The following is a 22,623-nucleotide window of genomic DNA, read 5'->3' as shown; positions in this document are numbered from 1 at the left end:
GCTTTGGTCAATAACGGTACAACTTAATTGGCAAGTCCGCATAATGCAATTGTTTCTTCTCAAAGAATTGAAATGAGACCAGCATTTCACATGGACAAGTTGTCAAACAGCAACGTGTTTCAGCCCTTGCATGAGTAACTCCTAAGGACACAGTTGTATAAATGATGTGAGGCCAGTGTTTGACATGGGGGAAAAAAGTGAGACTTGGTTGTGAACTCATCAGGAGCCAGTTGCTACTTCCAGCATACAGGTAAAAAGTTCACAATTTTATAGAGCCTCTTGCTCTTGTGGAAGTAGCAGCTTCTCACAGTTGCTGAGCTCCTCTGTGCACTCAGAATACAGCTAGTACTAAAAAGAAAGAGGATGGTGGTGATCAACAGAAAAAAATATATTGGTGTGACAAACTGTGTATCGAGCCATGCTAAACACTCCTTCAAGACAGTTTTTCTTTTGCAAAGCTAGAAGAAAGTTCCACAAAAGCTTTTTTCTTTCTCTTTTTTAAAATAGATTTTTTTTTTTTAATTAATAAATAAAATATGCTAAAAAACATTGGGTGCTCACTACCCAATGCTGTATGTACAAATGCAGACATACAAAAACAGAGCAGTTGACCTTGATCGGGTAAAAAGAACTGAAAGAACTGAAAGAGGCTTCTTGGATCACAGAGTCCAGTCTCTGGTACTGAAGGCACTAAGGTGTTTCATCCCTTTCCCAAACACTTCAGCTTCAACCCTGAAGAGCAGTTAGGCTGCCCCTAGCAGCTCCCACAAAAGATCAATACAGAACATAACAGCTCTAATCCTAAAAGTTACTCTGATTTCCAGACTAAATTTATACCACAGCCAGTTAATTCTTTTTCAAACATTGACTGTAATATAGGGAAAGCCTGCCCCTCTCCTCAGGTCGCACCTTGATTTATGTATTTCCTGTGTATGCACACGCACAGGCAGAGAAAGAGAGATGACAATCGTACTCCTGGGTATCCTACCAAAGACAAGCTCACTGTATTGTCTGTTCAACCTTCTGGAACATAAGTGACCAAGACATTGTGCAATCTGTTGCAAGACTGCTGAAAAATAAAGGCAACAGTCATCCTTCTCAGTTACATGGATGACAATTCCAATTGCTTTAAGAATCATAATTTCATGTTTCTGTCTGCTAGTTCTAGAAAAGTGCAGTATGTAGAGGGTGTATTCAAGTTACAACAATTTTATTCCCCTCCTTCTCAACAACATAAATTTGAAAAATAAGTTATTAAATTACACTGGATCCAGCACCCCAGGTTCCACTGTCTTGTAGATTTTGCTGAGAAAGACTTCCACCTTATCATCACCCAAGTGACACATGTCCAAGATGCAGACAACGTGTTTGCCATCTAGATCCATCGCTGCTTCTACAATTTCATCTAGAAGTTTAGAAAAGGTGTTTTAGTATACAAACGATAAAAAGGTATACTGAATTGACATTGTTTTCCTTGCAGAAATGTGTATATGTTCAACTTTCTTTCAGTGAAAAATCTCCCCTCTAACTATTAAATGCTGACTTACTGGGATTTTTTTTTTTGGTAGAATTTTACTAGTAAATTCAATCACTATAAATGACAGCATCAGAACTCAGATATGGAAAAGCTGAAATATGCATTACTTAACCATTAGTGATTCTCAGATTTCGTTCAAGGAAAACTGAAGATGTTTTTAAATAAAATCAGGTCTATCTATATAAACACACAAGAAAACACGACACTTATATAACACTTTGCAGTATGAAACACATTAACAGCGTTCACCGTATTTGTTCCGAGGTGCCAATAATTAGAAGCATAATCTGAAGGAAAATAATTCAATAGCAGGCAAATACTTCAGTTTATAGGCACTGTAGATTGCATTAAAGCAGCTGTTCAAAGTGACACCAGTGAAATGGATTTACTGACATTTCACTCTATTTCAAAGCCAAATCAAGCCAAATATTCACATGCTCAGCCACACATTTCGATGTCAGTATAATTTTGCATCAACCAATAACCACAAATACTATCTAGGTCATTTAGGAGTTTGTGATTGGGATATTAAAACACTATATTCAGAGTACGAGAACAGCTCCAGTAAAAACTGCCTTGACAGTTCCATGTTACATCTGTTTACTAAAGGTGGTCACACAGAATTCACACCTCTCTCACTGAGCAGGTGAACAATGCCTGACCTACAATAGAGATTTCTAGAGAGGTTTAGCTCTTGCATTGACAGATCAACCCAGAAATGATAAATGAGTAACAGGAGTGAAAGCCAGTCTCACTTGAAAGTGGAAACATGTCACGAAGCCTTCCATTGCTAGTGGTCTTCTGCTGACATGCAGAGATGCAACTCATACAAGACAATAACGTATCATTTTGAATGTCTTCTAGTTGAAATAAGTGGGGATCCTCAGGACAAAACAGTGGAAGAAATGCAACATCTATTGCCACATCGTGGTTTATACCTGTTGAAAAAATATTTACGTTAGCAGAAAACTTCATCTTCAGCCCACTAGCAACTCCACGCACCATTTCTTCTTCTTTTTAATAATCAAACTATTGCAAGCTGAACACTGATTCTTATTTACTTGCTCTTTGTCCATTAATTAGTAACTGATGTCTACAAATATATTTCTCTCTATATATATTTATACATAAGAACATTCAAATTGATACGATGTTATAACACACTATGATTTAAGGCTAACAATGCTGTTAGCTCAAAATATTAAACCAACATTGGAAGCCATTTCACACTCCTTTTTAACTTTATCACTGCTACAAGGGCAGAGAATTTCATTTTTACAACAGCACGTGGTGCACAAATTGTGCTACCTTCGTCTTGAATATTATAAGTCCCAGGATTTTAACAACTGGAAATATTCAAACACCTTCTCTGTAAATCTTCCTTGTAAATTGCAGGAACTTAACCTGAGCATCATTAAGCTAGGCTATTCCCTTCTCCTTCTAATGGGAAAACAAAATCAAACAGATTAATATCCCACAGTAATGCAGTAATGCTAGCAAACAGATACACATCAACTTGCATATTTATATTTTAACAAATAAGTGTTAATCACCTGATACTTTGTGCTAACCAGAAGCAGCAGAGAGCAGTTGATGGGTATGGCTGAAATACAGCCCTTAAGTTTCTAGCATGGAAGAAACGGTACTCAATAAAACAACTCAATGAGAATAAAGCTCAAAAGAAGCACTTAAGTTGTCCTTTTCCCTTTAAGAACACTAACAGTTTCTGATGAATACCTCTTTGGCAGGAAAGTCAACTGACAATCAAGTGCAACTGAATAATTTACCTGATTTTGTCAGACTGGTTGAACTAGTCATCAGAACCTACCTCTAACTGTAATAATTAATAGCGTAAGGACTACAGACATTCTCCAAATGCTACACATAAAACTATACACAAAACTGCAACTATATGAAAAGTGATACTAGAAACAAGATATTCGGTCATGTCATTTAAAGTATTTTTAATGAGAATTACAGCATTCCAGTAAAAATTATCCTAAATCATGACTTTAACAAATATTTAAAATGTCAATAATTTTTTAAACTTCAAGAAATAGTCAGAACCAACTCACTAATTTAGAGAAATCATTCAGTTGACCTTCAAGTCATTCTCAAGTTAACGCCGATCTTATACTGCCCTTGCTTAACCTGTTTCAGAAGCCGAGCTGCCAAATACTTACCCAGAACCGTCACTTCATAATACCCAAGGCCACTGGCACTTCTAAACTCACTGATGTTTTTATCTGTTCTGGTTTCATTTGGCTGGTGCACTGCTGCATGAAGGTTGTACTGCTGCATAAGTAAGTCTTTGTGCACATAATCAAATTTACGTGGGATGCTTTCTGGGAAAATTGAGCCGTGATGCAAATATTTCATTAACTTGTCTTTCACTTGTGCCCACAGGTCACTCTGCCACGAATCACAAGTTCTTCCAGTTTCTTCGGTTTCAGGTATATCACTCATTCCTTCTTGGTCTATTATAAACACAGAAAATATTTGGTTTATTATTTATATCAGAATCGTAGCATTTCTCTGCTAGATGAGAAATATTTTCATTAGAACATTTCAGTTACGATGACATGGCAGAACGTTCGATACATACAACACAATGAATTAAACTAGGGTTGGACCATGAGCAAACTGGTAACCTCAGAGGCGAGACTTGCAGTAAAAAGACTTATTTCACCATACGAAGAGCATCATCATGGCCTGGTTTTGGAGAGCACGTAACTTGTTTAATGAACAGCCAGAAGCGACGAAAACAAGTTTAAAATGGATACAAGTGAAGGTGAACTCTTCCAGCCCTTGCACAATAACTATATGCTTACATTGAGGACTACGTTACACTTAAAATTTCTTGCTATACAGTAAATGACAGCTCCATTCTTCTTTCCTAATGCATGTCACTTAAGGACTGTTAATTGTAAAAGCTTATATAACTATTACTTCCAATTAAAATATCAGTGTACGTGACATTTTAATTGAAGAATAAGAGCTTCTACATATATCTGTATTTTAGATGTACATATCTAAAGAAAGGTGTCCAAACGTAAGTATCTAATGCAAGATGACTTTACTACTGAAACATTTCACATCCTTTTATTTTTTAAAGCAACCTTTTAAATCAACTCATTGCAACCACATACATTCATTCATGTTATGAGATCTACATGATATTCCAGCAGTTCTAGAGAGAGTAACAGCACAGCACAAACACACACGACAGCTACCAGAAATTCCTGTAAAAATAATTTCAAATAATAACAATCAATTTGATTTCTTGTTTTTAAAAGCAACAAAAAATTTCACCAGAGACTAATTATCAAACTTGCTTATGGATATGTTTTCTTACATTTGAAGAACGGATCTCCACATAGTACCTTAGACTACTCTTTCTCTGGTATAAAATTTCACTTTAAACAGAAGTAAATTGACAGATCTTAATTTTGGGACAGATGTTAAATAGTAGGCGACTTTTAGATAAAATTACATGACTCAGAGTGTCTCCAGTCAGCTTGGAAAACAGGAAAACATGTAAAAATATTTGAATCAAATAAAAAACAGATCAAGCTGCACATAATGATAACCAACAAATTAGACTTCTTCCTTCATCCAAAAATACTAACTGCACGAAACATGAGTTTATTTTTCAATTGCAGAGGAAGCAAAAAAAAATTAATAATATTAACTGAGAGAAGTCCCTAAACCAAACATCATACCTATGACTAGCTTCTAAGTTTCATTCATTTCCTCTCATGTCTTGTATTTGTCTTTTTATTCAGGTACTCACATTGCTTTGAGAGTACCTTCCTGGATAGGGACAATTTTATCACTTACAGATCACTACAGCAAGAAAACTGCCAACAGAAAAGTCTTATCCTACTCAGTGCTTCTGAGGTACAAAGCTAACTTAAAACTTGTACAAACCAACACGGAGAACATATTCCCCACCCTGGGAAACAGCCCAACACTGTCCTTCCAGCCATCCTTTAGCACACAAGGGACAAGACTGAGCAGAACATTAACCACACGCTGACCACAGTGGCTCCCTAGAGGCCGATGCAGCCAGATGAATGAAAGAGCCGTCTTGACAAACAAGGGTTATAAGGGTCTTTGTTGCATATTTTGGACCTGAAGACAAGAAGCAGCCTTAAACCTCCCAAGGTTAATGTAACAACTATTTGCAACATACCTGTGTGGTGCTGTACACTGTCTGATACGGCCTGTCCATTTTTATCTTGTGCAAAATCTTCCTGCTGAAATTCATTCAAGCTATAAAAAGAAAGTTATTGTATATATATATTTAAAACTTATTTAACCTCAAACACTATGCAGCAAAACTTCAAACCTTGACAGCTTTCTAGTGATAAATGATACAAGCTCAAATGAGAGAGCACTACAATGTGGTTTCATATCATGAGACTTATAAACTAGCAGCTTACATAATGAGACCTACAAGGCTCAGTAAATCAGTTCTAAAGAGTTTAGCACAAGTGCTGTATGTGCTTTATGAACTAGAAAGTATTTCACACTCAAAATCCAGTGTGTGTTGCCCTCTACTGGACGTCCACTGGAAATAGCACGTGTGACACTAAAAGCTGAACAGCACAGGTGGCCAATGGGTTTATGACTTGATTTTACAAAGCGGTCGCACAGCACGCTGCTGCATGTCCACATCAGCACCCTGCAGCATTCAAAAACAAAGCATGAGTGGAGCCGCATCATCACTCCAGAATTCAAAATGACAGAGAAATTCCAAATATGTATTTTCCTTTGCCATACTACCTTGTAACAATCAGTTCAACCAAGGAAACTAGATATTTGTTATAATTTCATTTTTGGCCATGAGATTTTGAATTAATGGTAAGCAACTATTGCCTAACAATCTCTAATGAATTACCTAGGATATTATACTGGAGAAAAATGTTACAGATACTCTGCAACCACAACATGGTAAAATAAGCTCTTAGGCCCATTTATTTCTTTTTTGCTCCATTCCTCTTACTATAAAACACACCATGTCTGGATAAACTTGTGAAAAGACTATCTCAATTATCTTCCATCACCAACAACTGAGACATAGGCAAGACTTTGTGAAAGCACCACTAAAAATCCAGACTATCAAAGTAGCTACTAATAAAATATTCTACCTGCAGATACACACAGACAATATACAGCCAGTGAAAAAGGAACCAAGGATGAACATGCTGTTTATTGGGACATCCTGTATTTCAGTCATAAAGATTTACAGGTTTCTTTGCTATTTTTCTCATTTTATACTAGCGTGTATCTTGAAAATTTCATGTCAATTTTTCATAACGTATTGAAAATATCTAAAAATCTACTGAAAAGCTAAAAGGAACTACATTGTGGGTTTTGGGAATGAAAGTACATTTTATGAAACGCACTAGCATCGTCATATGGGCCGAGTACTGGAGCAACCTTCTTGAGATCTTTGACTCTGGGCACAACAAATCCTCACTTAAGCAGAACAAACTGTGCAACAGGTTTCAGCCACCTAAATTTGTAAATATAAAAAGCTGCCACATAAAGAACTTGAAAACAGCATGACCCTACTTGTTTTCCACCACCCACTCCAGCTTCTGAGCAGAGTAGTGTTGAAAATATTGGTGAATGACACCCTATATGTGTTTCTATGTGACTTTGTAGTCCTAAGTATTTTTCAATTTTTGAGGTCCAGGGCAACTTCAGAAAGATACATGCAAGATGTCAGATCCAAGTTTATGCAGTAGTATTTTTATGGTTTCTGATGAAAGGTAGCAGGAAAGTTTGTCTCTTTCTAAAATTATAATTAAGTAACTACCTTGTGCTTCCTACGGCATTATTTCTAGATAAAAGAATGCTTCTGTGAAAACACTGTCTGACAAAGAATTAATTCCCTTTAAAAGAACCATCATGGAAAGTCATTACTGTGTATGCATAACAATAAATTAAACATTTACATGCCAGCTATATTAATACACTGTCATGTCATCAGAAGACATTTTCAAAAGTATTTTAAGTAGTTAATAAAAAATTAATGCCTACAAAACCAATTCTCACTTTTGAGACTTGGACTTCTTCACAAGAGACATAAAAATCTCGCACAATGTCAGGAAAGGATGGGTCACAAATCAACGTGTCAAGTTCAATACATGCCAACTTCTCTCTTCATTAAAGCAGAGGATTAAACCAAGTCATACTGCTGACAAGTTGATATTTCAGTAATGGTTTCTTTCTCTTTTAAAACTGTCTAGTTTTGGAGGTGAATAGGCTCTGATTTAGACCTAGCAGAACCTCTGAAAAATATGAAAATGACTTGCCATGACTTGCCCCCACTTCTTTCACAGAACCATAGCTGGCATGATTTCTCCTACCTGCCCAACACGTTATTCCTACAGGACGGCTTTGTGCTGGCTGTGTGCACACGGGTTCAGAAGTTAAACCTACTCCTCTACACACACAGTTCATATGCTGCTTTGCCAGCCAGCGTGTCTGCAAGCCACCCGATACAACCCAAATCCTTCCATTTACTGCAATACCCTGTGGCGGTTGCAAGCCAAAATGCCCACACTCCTATTTTGCCTGTGCCAGCTTTACAAGCAGCCGTGCCACGCCAAACTTGCTATTCCCAGCCTTCACTCTGCAGCCTCCCCTTTTCACAGGTGCCCACTGGTAAAAAAGCCTTTAATCAGTATTTCCAGATGCATTGGCATTCACCTTTTCCATCATTCTACTTTAAAGTATGTCAACAAAAATAACATTAATCAAAATAGAAGGCAGATGAATACTTTTGGAAAACATTGGGAAAATAAGCATGTCTTGTGCTTCACATCTGTTTCCTGAGTCCTGAGACTAAATGTGATAAAAAGACTTAACAAAGAAAATGCTCATAACTTGCAGCTGTGCCCAAATGATGCAAGGAATTTAAGGGTCTCAAAACAACAAAACACCCCACTCCCTGATGTAACTGGCAAAAGCCTTATTTTCTAGACAGGTTTGAAATCAACTGAACTGTCATGACACCATTACAGTATATGCATCTACCCTGGCAAGGAACAGAGAAACCAACCAGCCTTCTACAATAATTTGACAACCCTACACAAATTGATTATTGATGTCTACCAACTTCTCCGTGAAAAAAAAATCTGATGTATGTGAAAAAGGGGTCTAAAGAAAAAGGCAAATTCTTAGAAACTTCCAGTCATGCAAACCTGAAGCTGAATTTCCCTGTGTTATAGAATCTCCATCCCTTAGTTCTCATCAGAGGGGAGGGAAAAAGAAGAAAAGGCTCTAAGGTACACAAACATTTAGAAGTTAAACTGCAAAGAGAGAAGCATACAAGCAAGCTACTTTCAAGCAGTGCAGAGTGTGAGCGTATAGTGCACCAGCAACTCCATAGTAACTGCAGTGCTAAACTTAAAATGATTAAAATTCTAAGAAAACTAGTGGGTTTTTTTCACTTCCACATAAAAATAAGCCTTTCTGAAACTCCTGATCTTTCCCCATTCACAATAAACTATCAATTACACTAATCTGGGGTATATGTTGAATCTCTCTACTAGCAAAGAAAGAAATATCAACAATAATATTAAATTAATCAGTTTCCTCTTACCTTGTTCTTTCTGAAAACCTTTATAACCAGATAAATAAGTGACCTCAGAAATGTCGGAACTAAGGCTGTCAATAAAGAGCCTTAAAATAAGCTTTTACTGTTTAAAAGCAAAAAAACTTTAAAAAATGCAACATGCTAAAAACCGGCACAAAATACGTGACATAAAATAATCAAAGCTAGAATATATACTTCAAAATAAATCTGTACTGCTGTTATTTCACCAACGTATTAAAACATGTCAGTAAGAGCTGACATTCTGCTACTTCTAAGCGACAGAACAGAAAACAATGCAATCTTAAGCTATGTCAGGCTAACTTTCTATTTCTCTTCTGCAATTTGGAGAATTCGGCACAACTTCATAGTTAATTACAAAAAATGCACAAGTTACCTTTTAATTATATAGAGTGAAACAGCTTTCCATAATCCAACACAGACTTTCTCCTCCTTTAGTTGGGGTTCTAGCACTAATGGCATAGAGTGGACACACAGGTAGCAAGGACAGTAGCAGATTGAGAAAAGCAGAAAACAAAGTGAACATGCCTTAACTTTTTGCTTTCACTTTTAAGAAATGGGGAGAAAACATTCCTCCCGCCCTCCACCCCCCAAGAAAAAATGGAACATTGCTCAGCAAGCAAAAGAAAATAGGATTCCTCGCATTCTGAAAACCTCCTGATTTTCTTATGGATTTGTGTCACAAGTCCCTGCAAACACTTGCACCACCTGCAGAGATGTGACCTCAAAGCTGGGTGTCACGCTTTTAATGAATGGGCTGCAGAGCCAGGCAACCCTTTCCCTAGAAAATGCTGCATCTACCAAGAAAAGCAGAGGAAACTAGAGATATGTGGGCTCAAAGAGCCTCATTTATCCCACAGAAAAAACTTTTTAAAATTAGCTTCCAATAAATGTTTTTCAAGAAAACAGGCATGCTTGTAGGGCAGTAATACTGGTAGAATGGGCAACAACTTACAGTGAACTCTGTCATTAGCATTATTGCTATATCCTGGGCACCACCACTCTTTGTTTTGAGGGGAGGCAAGAGGTGCTAAAAGTCAACCAAGGCAGCAACTGAGGGGCATACCTACTCACAACACAAGCACAAATCATCACTGCCAAAAATCCCAAACATCTGAAGTTACTGAAACCAAAGTATTCAAACATTCAAGTTACCTGAGCTGTGTTTGGAATGAATGACAAGAATTTATGGCCTTTAAAAAAACCACATGAATGAAATGAGCTTTTTACCCTAGACTAGCAAATAACAACACTCATTCAGTTTTCTTAATAATTTCCCATTTGTAGTTATTTCATTAGGTTCCAGACTTATCAGCAATCTGGATTTGAAATTGCTACCTGGATTTTTTTAAAAAACATCCTTCTCTGGATCTAAACCAAGTTCAGTAAAGACTGAGTGTAAGGTAGTGGTAGGAGCAAAGTGACTTCTCAGGGACAACTATACTTACACATCTGTAGCACCAAGGATCATGTATAGCTTAACCACCGCTGGCAAATCCATTAATGCTGTTACATTGTTCACTCTGGTTGCTCATCAAGCATCCCCTTCCCCGCCTACCTTTGACTTTCCTACTTGAACTGTTAGCTCTATGAAACAAGACTACATATATTACTCTGCTTACCATGATGGACCCCTGTTACAATATATTCCCTCGGTAGCACAAGTAACAATTTAAAAATAGGTAAATACATGTGTGTATACATATGTATGTAGGTATATATAAAATAAATGTAAAATGCTTACTAACACACTCAAGATTATGTTTTGGAATAAAATAATCCAATATATTTGAACTAGAATCAGTGCAGAGGAAGAGAATAGAAAATACTGAACTCTACACCGATCCATTCTTTCATTTCACTTCCATACAAATTCTTGACCTGTAAAAGTTTCACTTCAAGTATCTCTGTTTTATCATTGAAATTATTCAACATAATAAACCTCACATAACTCACCCAAGTTTTCTTCTTGCAGACCGTGTGAAATAGCGGTAAGATGATACAGGAACAACAGACGTACTTGCCCTTAAAGCAGGAAATTCACCATTATTTTACAGTATTTGGTTAAATGGAAATACACAAAGCAAAGAACATGTGCGTTTTTCTTGCAGGCAGAATGAACCTAAGACACTCAAATCTTGGAATTTTCCTCAGGGAACAGAAATCCACTAACAAGTTTGCTGTAATGCTGCCAAGACAGAACTTCTGTTCGCCACGGTTTCCTTAGTCTTGAATTTTCCTTCAATCTGAATTATGTTTCATCTCATTTTCCCTCAAAATATTCTGAATACCCACACTCTTCCCACATTATGACTTCCGGATGGGAAAAGTCAAGAAGAAAAATGTACACTTTACAGCAAGAGAAATCCACTAAAAAAAAAGAAAAAGTGACTGGCGAGATTTTTGCAACATGTCAATATATACATCAGGCTTTTAATACTAAGTATACTAGTACTAGTACACTAGATTTTGCAGACACATTGCAACAAAAGGCATTATTATACAAGCAAATATTTTATTATTCAACCTAATACAGTTGTATCAACCAAATTATTTTCTCTTATCCATTTCCTTACTACTTTTATTTCAAATCTGTGAGATTAACAACAAAGTCACGTAAGTATTAATCAGAAGAGAGCATTGCAAACCAGACGCCTGCTTTAATCAATCCTTCATTAGCCTGAACAGTATACTTGTCGTCACCTGATGCTAGGAAAAGTACCTAACAACTTTTTACATATTAAACTAAATAAGCTTTTAAAGCTTTCTTACATGTTTCCTATGGCCTGAGTTCTAAACAAATTTCCATGCCGATTATTTAGGAGATCCACAACATATTTATAGAGAGCTTACTGTTCTGCATCTGTATTTAATCTGCGTGGTATCTTTCTCTTGACTGAACTTCTTTTTGCTTGAGGAGCTTGATGTTGATGTTGTTCCCCAGGAGCACAATGTGGCCCAAGAGAAGACTTGACTTCTTTATTTTGAAGGCTGGTGGCTTTTTCCTGGTGAACACAGTCTTTGGACATAGAAGAACTTTCAGGACACTGAGAAGTATCTTTCTGCAACAACAGTTAATTGTTTAAGCATTTCAAAGCACTTAAAGCTATTGCTTCCAACCTGCAAATTTTAAAGTGACTTTTTAAAGGAAAATAACCATTTACTCTACTTTCTGCAAATCATGTTATATCTAGCAGAAATTATCTTGTAATCATATTAGTAAGATAAATTCTGTCTAGAAAGTGGCAATGAGTATGTCCCAGTAGTTGCTTTGCTCACATTCTAGTTAACACTACATTATGCAGTCAAATTAGTAACTTCTAAACAGTTATGTAGTTTCACGGAGGACTCTTGTAATGCTTTCAGACAAGCACTGAATCACTGCTTTTCAGAAAGTTCTAAATTATGACTTTCAAAATTTTTGCTCTCAACCTAGGAAATTAAGTTTATCAAGAGACAACGTACCTAGGTTCTGAACTCAAATGCAAAATTCTCCATTCTAATTATGATCATTGTTGCTTAAGTGCTATAGCATTGGTTCTCAAATACTGCACCTGACCAGGTTCCAGTCCTGAGGCTTCTTCAGCTGCATTGCTACAGCTGATGTATCTTATGGCACTGATTATTCCCTGAACAGCAATGCGTTTGTGTTCTCTGTAGTGCAAGTCTTCAATCTGTTTTCCTGTTTCACTTATGGTTTTCAAAACCAATTCAACTGCAAAAAAGAAATTTCCATAGATGAGTTTTAAAGAAATACAACATCAAAATGTCTGAATGCAAGACTCAAAAGAAAAAGATATTTTGTTACTAAATATTAAATTGATTTTAAATTACATTTTGGAAGAATTTAAATATTTTTGTTCTTCACATCACACAGAAAAAAAATTTAAGCCATAATCAATAAACCTTTTTAGCATCTTTTAGTATGCGTTATCAGACATCACAATATCTGTTTCAGGTGAAATTTCTAATGCACTGTCACAAGACAACATAACTATCTTTAATTCTGATTTAGCACAATATTCAGACTAAAACTTCTGGGCAGACCTGTAGCTCATGTAAGGTGCTACAGTTCTTCTGCAGCTAATGGTGCCACAACACTTCCCGTAGGCTGAGGAATTCACCTATGCTACATGAAAAAGAATTTTTCTTAAATGACATTACAAATTTGTGTAATAACTAATAGTAATTGTCTTGCTTTTTAATTGATGCTGTAAATGCTTGGAGTAAGACTGAACTGAAAAAGGCTACAAATCTTGAAGACATTTGACAGCTTGATACCTTTATTGTTTTTACAATATTTCAAAAAGTTATTTGGAGGTCGTGGAAAAGGATAATAGCCACCAATGACAGTTTTCTTCATTTGATCAGCTTCACTTTGTGTTTTAGTCCACTGAATGAAGTTTTTCACTTTGGTATCCTTGGTGTATGGCTGGCCCTTGTGCCACCCTTTTAAAACAAAAATAATCAGATGTCAAAACCAAAGCAGGTTACTGTCATCCATTCTCATCTTGAAACTATACTGAACACTACATAGAAAAAAACGAGTTAAGAAAAACTGGACTAGACAATACAAAAGGCATCCTTCCACTAGTCAATAGTGTTTTATGAAATGGCTATCTTGAATTACTTAACCAACACTTGCATTTGACACAGAAAGTTACACAAATGCTAAGTAATAGAAATAAAACATATAGCAAAAATGCTACTAGAATGCTTTCTCATGGGAGCATACAAAACAATGAACTGATCAGAAATTGGCTTATTAGCAGGAAAGAGCAGATAAATCATCTTCATAGGGTTCAGTAAAGATTGCCAGACAGGTAACTGGCAAGGTATGTATTCATTGTTGGGTGGTTTAAAACCAAGATACAGACTAAATACCAGTTTTGATAAATAAATTGTAATCTGACAAGGTCTACGTCTAAGCTGTGAACTGAAAGAGATCTCGGCCTGATATCTTAGCAAGACTGAAGAAATGAGCTGGATAAACACAGGAAAGAGACACCTAATGGATATTGTACTCCCTTGCAATCAGGCCAGTGTGTCACTTGCCTGCAATGTTGCTCTAATCTGCCTTCTGATTCAAGAGTAAATAAACTGCTAACAGCTGTGCCAGGTCCTGTCTGTGACACACTGAGCGGTGGTATCTAGTGTACAGTGCCACAGGACCAGAAAGAGTATTGTAATTGCAGATGGGAGTATTCAAACTAGACCAAACAAGACTAGAACGAATGCTCCTGCAGTGCAGCCCAGCACTATGGCTCTTCCCACATCATAAGCCCTGCACATTGGGAAAGATGAAACATAATAGCTCTCCAAATATTTGGTGGAGAAGGGTACCTAAAATACATTTATGGCAACTATAAGTTGTTTTTAAGGAAGTGGTAATCTGTATTGCTACACTACCAAAGGATTAGCACAGTCTGAATGAATTAGTAAACATATGACTTAACATAATAATAATTAGTTTCTTTTCATAAGATACACCCCTAAATGCCTCACAAAAATGCAATCTTTCTCTCTCTTTTTTCACTATTAATTCAAAGTAATTTCTGACAAGGAAACAAATACTATGCAATAATTATTTCATTGTAAAATGAAAATACCCTTTCCAAAGAAATAAGATGAGAACTACGTAAAACTAAAACTAGTTTAAGATACCTGTAATGAATATTTGACTTTCATTGGAAGTCGTAAGGTAAATTGTGCTGGAAGGATTCCCAGAAAGGTCCCGTACCACTCTCATCTGTGTACACACCAAATATGTCACTGGAGGAAAAAAAAACCCTTCAGTTTTTTTCCTGATATTTCATTGATTTTATAAAGTCAAGGCTGACACACACTGGATTAATTTTATTAAATGCTCTAAACAAGACATTTTAGATCTTAACCTACAAATGCTTCAGCATGCATTGAGCCTCCATTATAAATTACAATCTGGAGATGTAATTAAATTTTCAATTTAATAACTGCAAGGAAATTTCAGCATATATATTGGGACTAAAACATGAGATACTTCATGAGGAGGGATATCAATGAAGCCACATTAGATGGTTGTGTTTCTTATGGATAAAAAGCATAAAATTACAGACAGCACTAGAAATCATGATGTGTCACTGCAAAAGTTCTAAACAGAGTACAAAGTCACTCTTTTGTTAATGTCCCAGTTAAACACTGGGATGTCATTCTCTGCCAGTGCCCCAGAACACTCAAAATGAATGCAGCCATAATTTTAACAGGGTTGTGCAGCTGGTCCTGCATCATATGATACAAAAACTGCAGGTGACACCAACCAGTGTTAATGGAAGACTGAGTGCTTGGAGAAGAGAGAGAAGGCAAGAATATATAAAGCTCTTAAAATCCTTAATAAAGGATTCCCCAGTCTAATTTTTAGCTCACATGCAATAACTAACACAGCTGGGTGATGAATGCTGTTTGGCAAAGAAATGTTTATTCAAATAACGAAGCTTTTCTATTTTCACCTCTCCCTTCCTCCAATTCTCTTAAATTATTCCCATCTATTAAAAAAAAGCCAAACTTATTTACAGAACAAAAGGAGCAACAGATTTGACCAGCTGCCTCCTTTATTTGCCTCTGATGCAAAAGATGTTGCTCCAGGTGCTTAATGTAAGTTTCTATTTGAAATTAATGAGATCACATGAGCTCTAGGCCCAGTTGTCCAGCTATTTGTTTAGACTAACTGGCAGATTGCAATATGATACGGGGCTGAAATACTTAAACTAATTATTTTTGGTTTTAAATTTTAATTTCTGATCAGTTATTTTCTGTTTGAAGAGATAAACCATGACAATTTTTAATTCAGTGGCAATTATACTCAGAATTTGAAATTAGCAACCAACTAGAAAAATACTATAATTATTATTAAGTATTAGAAAGAGATGAATACTTGGGTGAATACGCTCAAACACATCTGGCTGAGAAGTTGCAAATAATTCCAGTATGAATGGTTGGTCTGATGTCCCATCAATGGCATGTGCCCAACGATAGAGCCAGAAGTCTTCACCATGCTCTATATAAAAAAATATTAGGAAAAATGGATTAGCATTGATTCAGAAAGTCAAAAAATGATACATTTTGAAAGTCATATTTATAGAGAAACCTCTCTTTCTTGTTCGTTCAGCTCTTCCCACAAATGTCACAAGACCAATAACATCACAGGAATGATTGTTTGGTAAGTCATCCAGTTCTGACCTAAAACCAAAACAGAACAAAAAAGTAGGTATTTCTTAATAACAAAACAAAGGTTTCTCAGAAACTTTTCAAAAAACCATTTCCAATTAATATTCAGTTTAATGTAAATTTAAATTCTAGCTCAAAACCCAACTAAATTCTATTTTACCTTGTGATAAACCGGTATTTAACTTCAGGTAATCCCCACTCTGGCTTAACCATTTCTTCTGGAATGATACTTATTTTAGTTGGAGGGTGTCGAACATTAAGGCTGATTTCTGACAAAGTAAAAAAAAAAAAAAAAGTCAGTAACATTTAAGGCATGAATACAAATTAAAAGAGAAAACCAAACAAACTTAAAAAAAATATTAATTAAAAAAACAGGGTAAAGTTTCTTAAATGAAACATTCCAATTTTGTCTCACTGCTTGTGAAATTATTAATCAATTCCTCTGGCTTTATGTTCCTATCAAAGTAAAGTAATTCAAAGTACAATATTCAACAATGCAGTTTTATAATCTGAGCAATGTTAAACTTTCCAATTCCGTACATGAGCCAGCTAGTCCAATCCAGCCAGCTATTTTAAAAACCAGAAACAGAAAGTAATACCACAATACTGATTAGATATGAAGTAATTCTTATGCTAGTTTCATTCTCAAATGTCACCATGATCTAAAATTGACTTGCAGATAAGGTGTGAGCAGTGCACAAATAGTATCTATATTATTAATGAGGAAGGAAGTTAAAATTCAGTACCAGAGCCCTATCTTTATGAATCCAGTACTTGAAATCAGGCATTAGATTTTAAAAATTCTTTTAAAATAAAGGTGGCTATAGAGTTTGCAGACATGATCCAAATATAAACAGGGAACAACAAAAATTTAGATGCTAAGACACCTTTCAGAGCTAATATTTAAGGATATATACCTTACAAATTAGTCTCAGCAATGGATCACTTTCAATTTTATTTCTATGAAGAGCTACCTTTTCACAGCAACATTGAATCAAAACAGGTTTCTGCAATACTTAACCAATTGTAGCAAATCTCTTCATCTGTGAATCCCCTGGGGTTGGCTGTGTTTTAAATGGGTAACTGTTTTTGATAGTGTACTGTTCAAGAAGAAGTACCGTGCCAACCTTCATGCTGTTATACCATTCAGGACATAATGAGTTCCACAAAACCATTGACATCATGCCTGAAGCATCAGCAACTTCGAAGTAAGCCTGAAGAAAAAATAATCAGACAAAATACATTCATCTTTTCCTTATCATTATTCTGGTACGTATTTATTTTGGTTAATGCATCAGCTACTTAACTCATGAACAATTTCTCTGATGATTACAAAAGGATACAGAGCATGTTCCAAAACTTGTACTAAATACTAGAGTTGAAGAAATCCCTAATTTCCACAAAAGATTTCTTCCACAACCACCCCAGCCCAAACTCTTTATCTCTCCAGTGCTCAGTAACGGTAGGTGACGCCAGTTTTAATCTATGTTTTTTTCGAGGAGGCTGGGGAAATACTGTGTACAAGAAACAATATTGAAAAGATTATTCTTTATCAGAGAGAATTCTGTATTTAGAATAAAATTTCAAAATATCCATGAAGAAAAAAAATGTATTTTGGAAGTTGAGATGTTACAGGACAATGTGTTAAAAATTTTTGATCAAAACATGATACAAGTCTGATTTTCAAGAAAAAAAAATATGCAGAAAACCATCTGCATTGCAATCCACTGTCTTTTCATTGAAGTTTTTCTCACAAAGATTTCTACCCGATTTTTTTTAAAACTGGGTGAACTTTAAATCCAAAACTGAGCAGACTACTGAGCAGTAAAAAAGATTTTTAAACAGTATTATAATGGTCTTAAATGGTTGCAATCTACTGAAAAAAATCCTCATCTCTAGCAAAATGCTTCATTTTATCCATTAATCTGTCAGCCTCAATCAATCATCTGCTTTTGCTCATATTACCATGCACTCTCTTTATGTTCAAATTCTTGAACATATCTAACACCTTATGTATTTTTTTCCCCCTTGCTGCTTCTAAAATCCTCTTTTCCTTATTCCAAGTTCAATACGGAGATTATACAAATCAACACTTGTTAGTCCATTCTCATATTCACGAACCATGCCTCCTTGTAAGTAACTATTATATCATAGCATCTTTTGTTACCCCATTGGCTTTTATCCACTAACAGTCATTCAACACACAACTCCATAACAAGAAGGAATGCATGAAGCAAAAAGCATATAAAATCTGTCTCCTGACCTCTTGAGCTAAATCAGCTCTGGGCACAAGGTCAAAGTCTTTCTCTGTTTCTTACTCTGCCACCCCAGTGAGTCAGCCAGAGATGGGCAAGAGCCTGGGAGGAGACACAGCCAAGATGACTGACCTGAGGTGACCAAGGGGATAGTCCATGCCATATAACACCATGCTCAGACATAAAACAGCCTGCTGCTCTTCCCAAAGCACTCACTGTTCAGAGACTGGCTGGGCATGGGTCTGCTGCTGGAGAGGTGGTCAGCAATTGCCTTTGCATCACTTGTCTCCCCGCCCCCCCCCCCCCTTTTTTTTTCTTTCCTCCACCATTGACTTTTCCCCTTCACCTCCTTAAACTGTCTTTATCTCAGTCCATGTGTTTTTCCTCGCTTTTGCCCTTCCAGTTCTCTCCCTCACCCCACTGGAAGGGGCCATGGGGAGCAAGTGACCAGCTAGTGAGTGCTTAGTTGCTGGCTGGGACCAACCCACCATACCTCCTGTCTCCATTTTCAGGAAACTCTACACAAAAATATCACAAGTAAAACACATTAGGAAAATTATTATGAATTTTACAGTAAAACAATCTATCTGGAAGTCCTCAGGTGAGAGAATTAGGGGATAGAAACTTAAAATTTGTTTGCACTTTTTTTTTTCCACAGGACAGACTAACTCCAACTTCCAAAGCACAGAGACAAGAAACATTTAGGCTGCTAAGCTACTAAAAACTTCAACTATCTGGGTTTTTTCTTCACAAAAAGCTCAACTGAACTAAATTGAAGAACATCCAAAGTTTGTACATACCATCACTAAATTCACCACTTCCTACTGTGAAGGGCTTAGCAGTTTTATAAAGGTAGCAGTTTTAATATAAAGTAGCTACAACATAAATCCTAACTTTATGTGCTTACTGTATGGAATAATGATTTCCAAATATCCTACATCTATTTGTTCAAGCATTAACCTATGTATTTATCCCTCTTTACCTGATAAGGCATATCCACTTTTTTCTCTGGTTTCCCGTAGTACCTTAGTCTAGATTTGTGCAGGACTCTCACAAGAAGTGGATTGAAGTGAACTCTGCTTCTCCAGGTCATTTCCAGCTGACCAAGAGAAGTCAGCTTGGAGACTAAGGTTAAAGAAGAACAAAACAAAACAGAGCATTCATGATTGAACATTTACATTTTCAGGAGTAAAGTGCACAGATGAGGATGATATGTGTATTTTCTTAATGTTTTTAACGTTGACAAAGGCTCGTTTGCTGATATAATTCACCACAAAATCCTGTTCCAAGCTATCTACACACAGAATAGTTTTGTTTTGGTATTTAATTTCAAATGACACAGAAGTGGTGTCAGATGAGCAGAAGAGCTACTACAAAAGACATCGGTGTTAGCCTACAAGGGTATCACACTTGTGCAGAAGTCCCGCTCATACCTCCCTCCTCACCAGACTTTGCAGACCAGCCTGAGCCCCTCAGCACTGACTGCTCCATGGGCGGCAGCTTTCAGGTGCGTGTCACCACCCAGTCCCACAGTCTAACAGAGAAACTACTACTGGAATAGACATTTTTGATACCTCAGAAGACTGGATGCAAGCACCACAGCTACATATTTTCAGTCAATATCTCAAAGTTTAAAAACTCATAGAATCATAGTATCATTTCAGCTGGAAGAGACCCTCAGGACTGAGTCCAACCGTGACCTAACCTAACTCTAGCACTAACCCATGTCCCTAAGAACCTCGTCTAAACGCCTTGTAAACCCCTCTAGGGATGGTGACTCCGCCACCGCCCTGGGCAGCCTGTTCCAATGCCTGTCAGCCCTTTCTGTGAAGATTTTTTTCCCAATATCCAATCTGAATCTCCCCTGGCACAACTCTTCTCAAAGTAACATAAACAAGCAAGCTATGATACTATGGCATGTTCACATTGGTGCCCAACACAACCAGAGGGCCAATCCTGAGCAGGCCTGGCCCAGCTCCACCAGCAAGGCAACCAACCGTGCCTGCTCACCTCTGTGGGCGCCCTTGGACAGCTTCAGCAGCGCAGGCCTCCCTAGGACTGCCCCTGGGCCCGTATCCACCTCCAGAATCACAGAATGTCAACCTCCCTGTTCCAGTGTTCTGTCACCCTGAGAAGAAGTTTCTTCTCATATTTAAGTGGAACCTCCCGTATTCCAGTTTGTATCCACTGCTCCTCGTCCTACCACTGGTCGTCACCGAGAAGAGCCTGGCTCCATCCTCCTGACACTCCATCCCATTCCTTTCCAGCCACCTCCTGTCCGCTTACCGTCGACGTTCACCTGCGCCTGGGGCTTGTCCGCCACCCACACGTCTCCGTAGGGATCCTCGTTGTTCCATAGCGGCAGGTAGTGCTGCTTCTCCCCGCGGAGGGGCGGCGGGCGGCGGCGGGGCGGGGCGGCGGTGAGGCTGCTGCCCCCCACGGTCTCCAGCTCCTCCAGGCACAGGAACCCGTAGTTGAGCCGCTTCTCGTCGTACAGGTACGAGCAGCGCCTGAGGCGCAGGCGCGCGCCGGCGCGCAGGTGCGCGCGCTCCACCAGGCCGTTGAGGCGCGGCGCGAGGTAGCAGCGCTCCTGCCGCGCGCCGTCCGCCAGCGTCACGTCGTACCAGTACTGCGGGGCGGCGGGGGCCTGGGCCAGGTACCGCTCCACCGCCACCACTGTGAGCGGCGGCGGCTCCGCGGGGGCCAGGCTCAGCTGGGAGGAGCCCCGCACCTCCTCGAAGACCCTCTGCAGCCAGGAGACCCCGCCGCCGCTCGCCGGCGCCCCCCGCCTCTCCTCGGCGCCGCGTTCCGGGGTAGGGTCCTGCATGACAGCTTCCTCGCGGCCCCTCCCCCCGCGCCCTCCGGGGCAAACGCCGGGGCCCAGGCCGCCGCTGGGGCGGGGGAGGGCGGTGGGAGACGGCGGCCGCGGCCTCGGCCTCCTGCTGTCACAGGCTGAGCCGGGACGCCGCCATGGCGCGCGCGGGGGCGGAGCTGGTGCGCGCGCGCGCCGCTTTCCATTCAAAGCTGCCAACGGTCGCGGAGGGGGGGGTGGGGCAGGGCCGGTGGAATCGTTGCCGGGGCGGCGCGCAAGACGCTTGACAGGAAGGCGGCGGGGAGAGCCCGGCGGGGGCGGGCGTGCGAAGGAGGAAGCGGTGGGAGGAGCAGCCGCGGGGCCGCCGGTGAGAAATACCCGGGTAGCGGCAGGGGGGCGGGAGTTTCGAGGCGTTGGGCTGGCGCTGCTCGGTTGTTAGAGAGCGAGCCCGGGCGCCACGGCAGGGCCGGGCCGGGCCACGGGTGCGTCTGCTCCGTGTTGTGCTGCCGGTGTCCCGGTCTCCGGAACGGCAAGGGGGCTTCTCATTCCCTTCGGCCCCCGAGGGACCTTTTGCCGCACCTGTTCCAGATTTTGTTTTAATGAGTATTATGCACCCAGTTAAATTATTGTTTCTACCTCAAGATAAAGTTATTTTGGTTGAAAGAGACCCTCAGAGTCATCGAGTCCAACCATAGCCTAACCTAACTCTAGCACTGACCCATGTCCCTAAGAACCTCGTCTAAATGCCTTTTAAACCCTGTCAGGGATGGTGACTCCACCGCTGCCCTGGGCAGCCTGTTCCAATGCCTGACAATTCTTTCTGTGAATAAAGTTTTCCTAACATCCCATCCAGATCAGGTAGCCTTTGGAGATCCAGAAGACCAAAGTGGGGCCGCAGCTTGGGCAGAGCTGTTCCGTGCACTGGGCCAGATGCAGTTCTCCCAGCTGAGAATGATTGTATTCCTGGTCTACTGTCTTTGCCACTGTGGAGAATTTGCCTTAGGGAAACTGGAAAACCTGTTTTTTGAACCATTTGAAACAGTCTGAAAAACTGCAAGAAGGTATAAAAGCCAAGCCTTTTCTGGTCTTTAGACTGCCCTAGGAATGCTATGAGTTTATGGATTTTATGTAACAGAGCACTCCTTAGGGAGAAAATTTAAATCAGTCATTCCTGATGTTTGTGTTG

General features: G+C 38.9%; 1 protein-coding gene across 1 annotated transcript; it reads right to left on the bottom strand.

Moving 5' to 3' along the window:
- Window positions 1-1,259: 1,259 nt before the first annotated feature.
- Window positions 1,260-21,452, bottom strand: RADX (RPA1 related single stranded DNA binding protein, X-linked; the record flags this gene model as incomplete). Its single annotated transcript, XM_080352401.1, has 15 exons — window positions 1,260-1,405; window positions 2,293-2,475; window positions 3,721-4,014; window positions 5,733-5,812; window positions 11,124-11,192; window positions 12,021-12,229; window positions 12,722-12,882; window positions 13,449-13,616; window positions 14,832-14,939; window positions 16,078-16,200; window positions 16,291-16,382; window positions 16,531-16,639; window positions 17,392-17,584; window positions 19,608-19,750; window positions 20,912-21,452. The coding sequence occupies 15 exons, from the start codon at window positions 21,450-21,452 to the stop codon at window positions 1,260-1,262; spliced, it is 2,619 nt and encodes an 872-aa protein (XP_080208527.1).
- Window positions 21,453-22,623: the final 1,171 nt, after the last annotated feature.

This window comes from Nesoenas mayeri, assembly GCF_963082525.1.
Source record: "Nesoenas mayeri genome assembly, chromosome: 13".
Taxonomy (NCBI): Eukaryota; Metazoa; Chordata; class Aves; order Columbiformes; family Columbidae; genus Nesoenas; species Nesoenas mayeri.
Note: the sequence above shows the minus strand (reverse complement) of the source record. Positions and strands in the feature narration are given on the sequence as shown.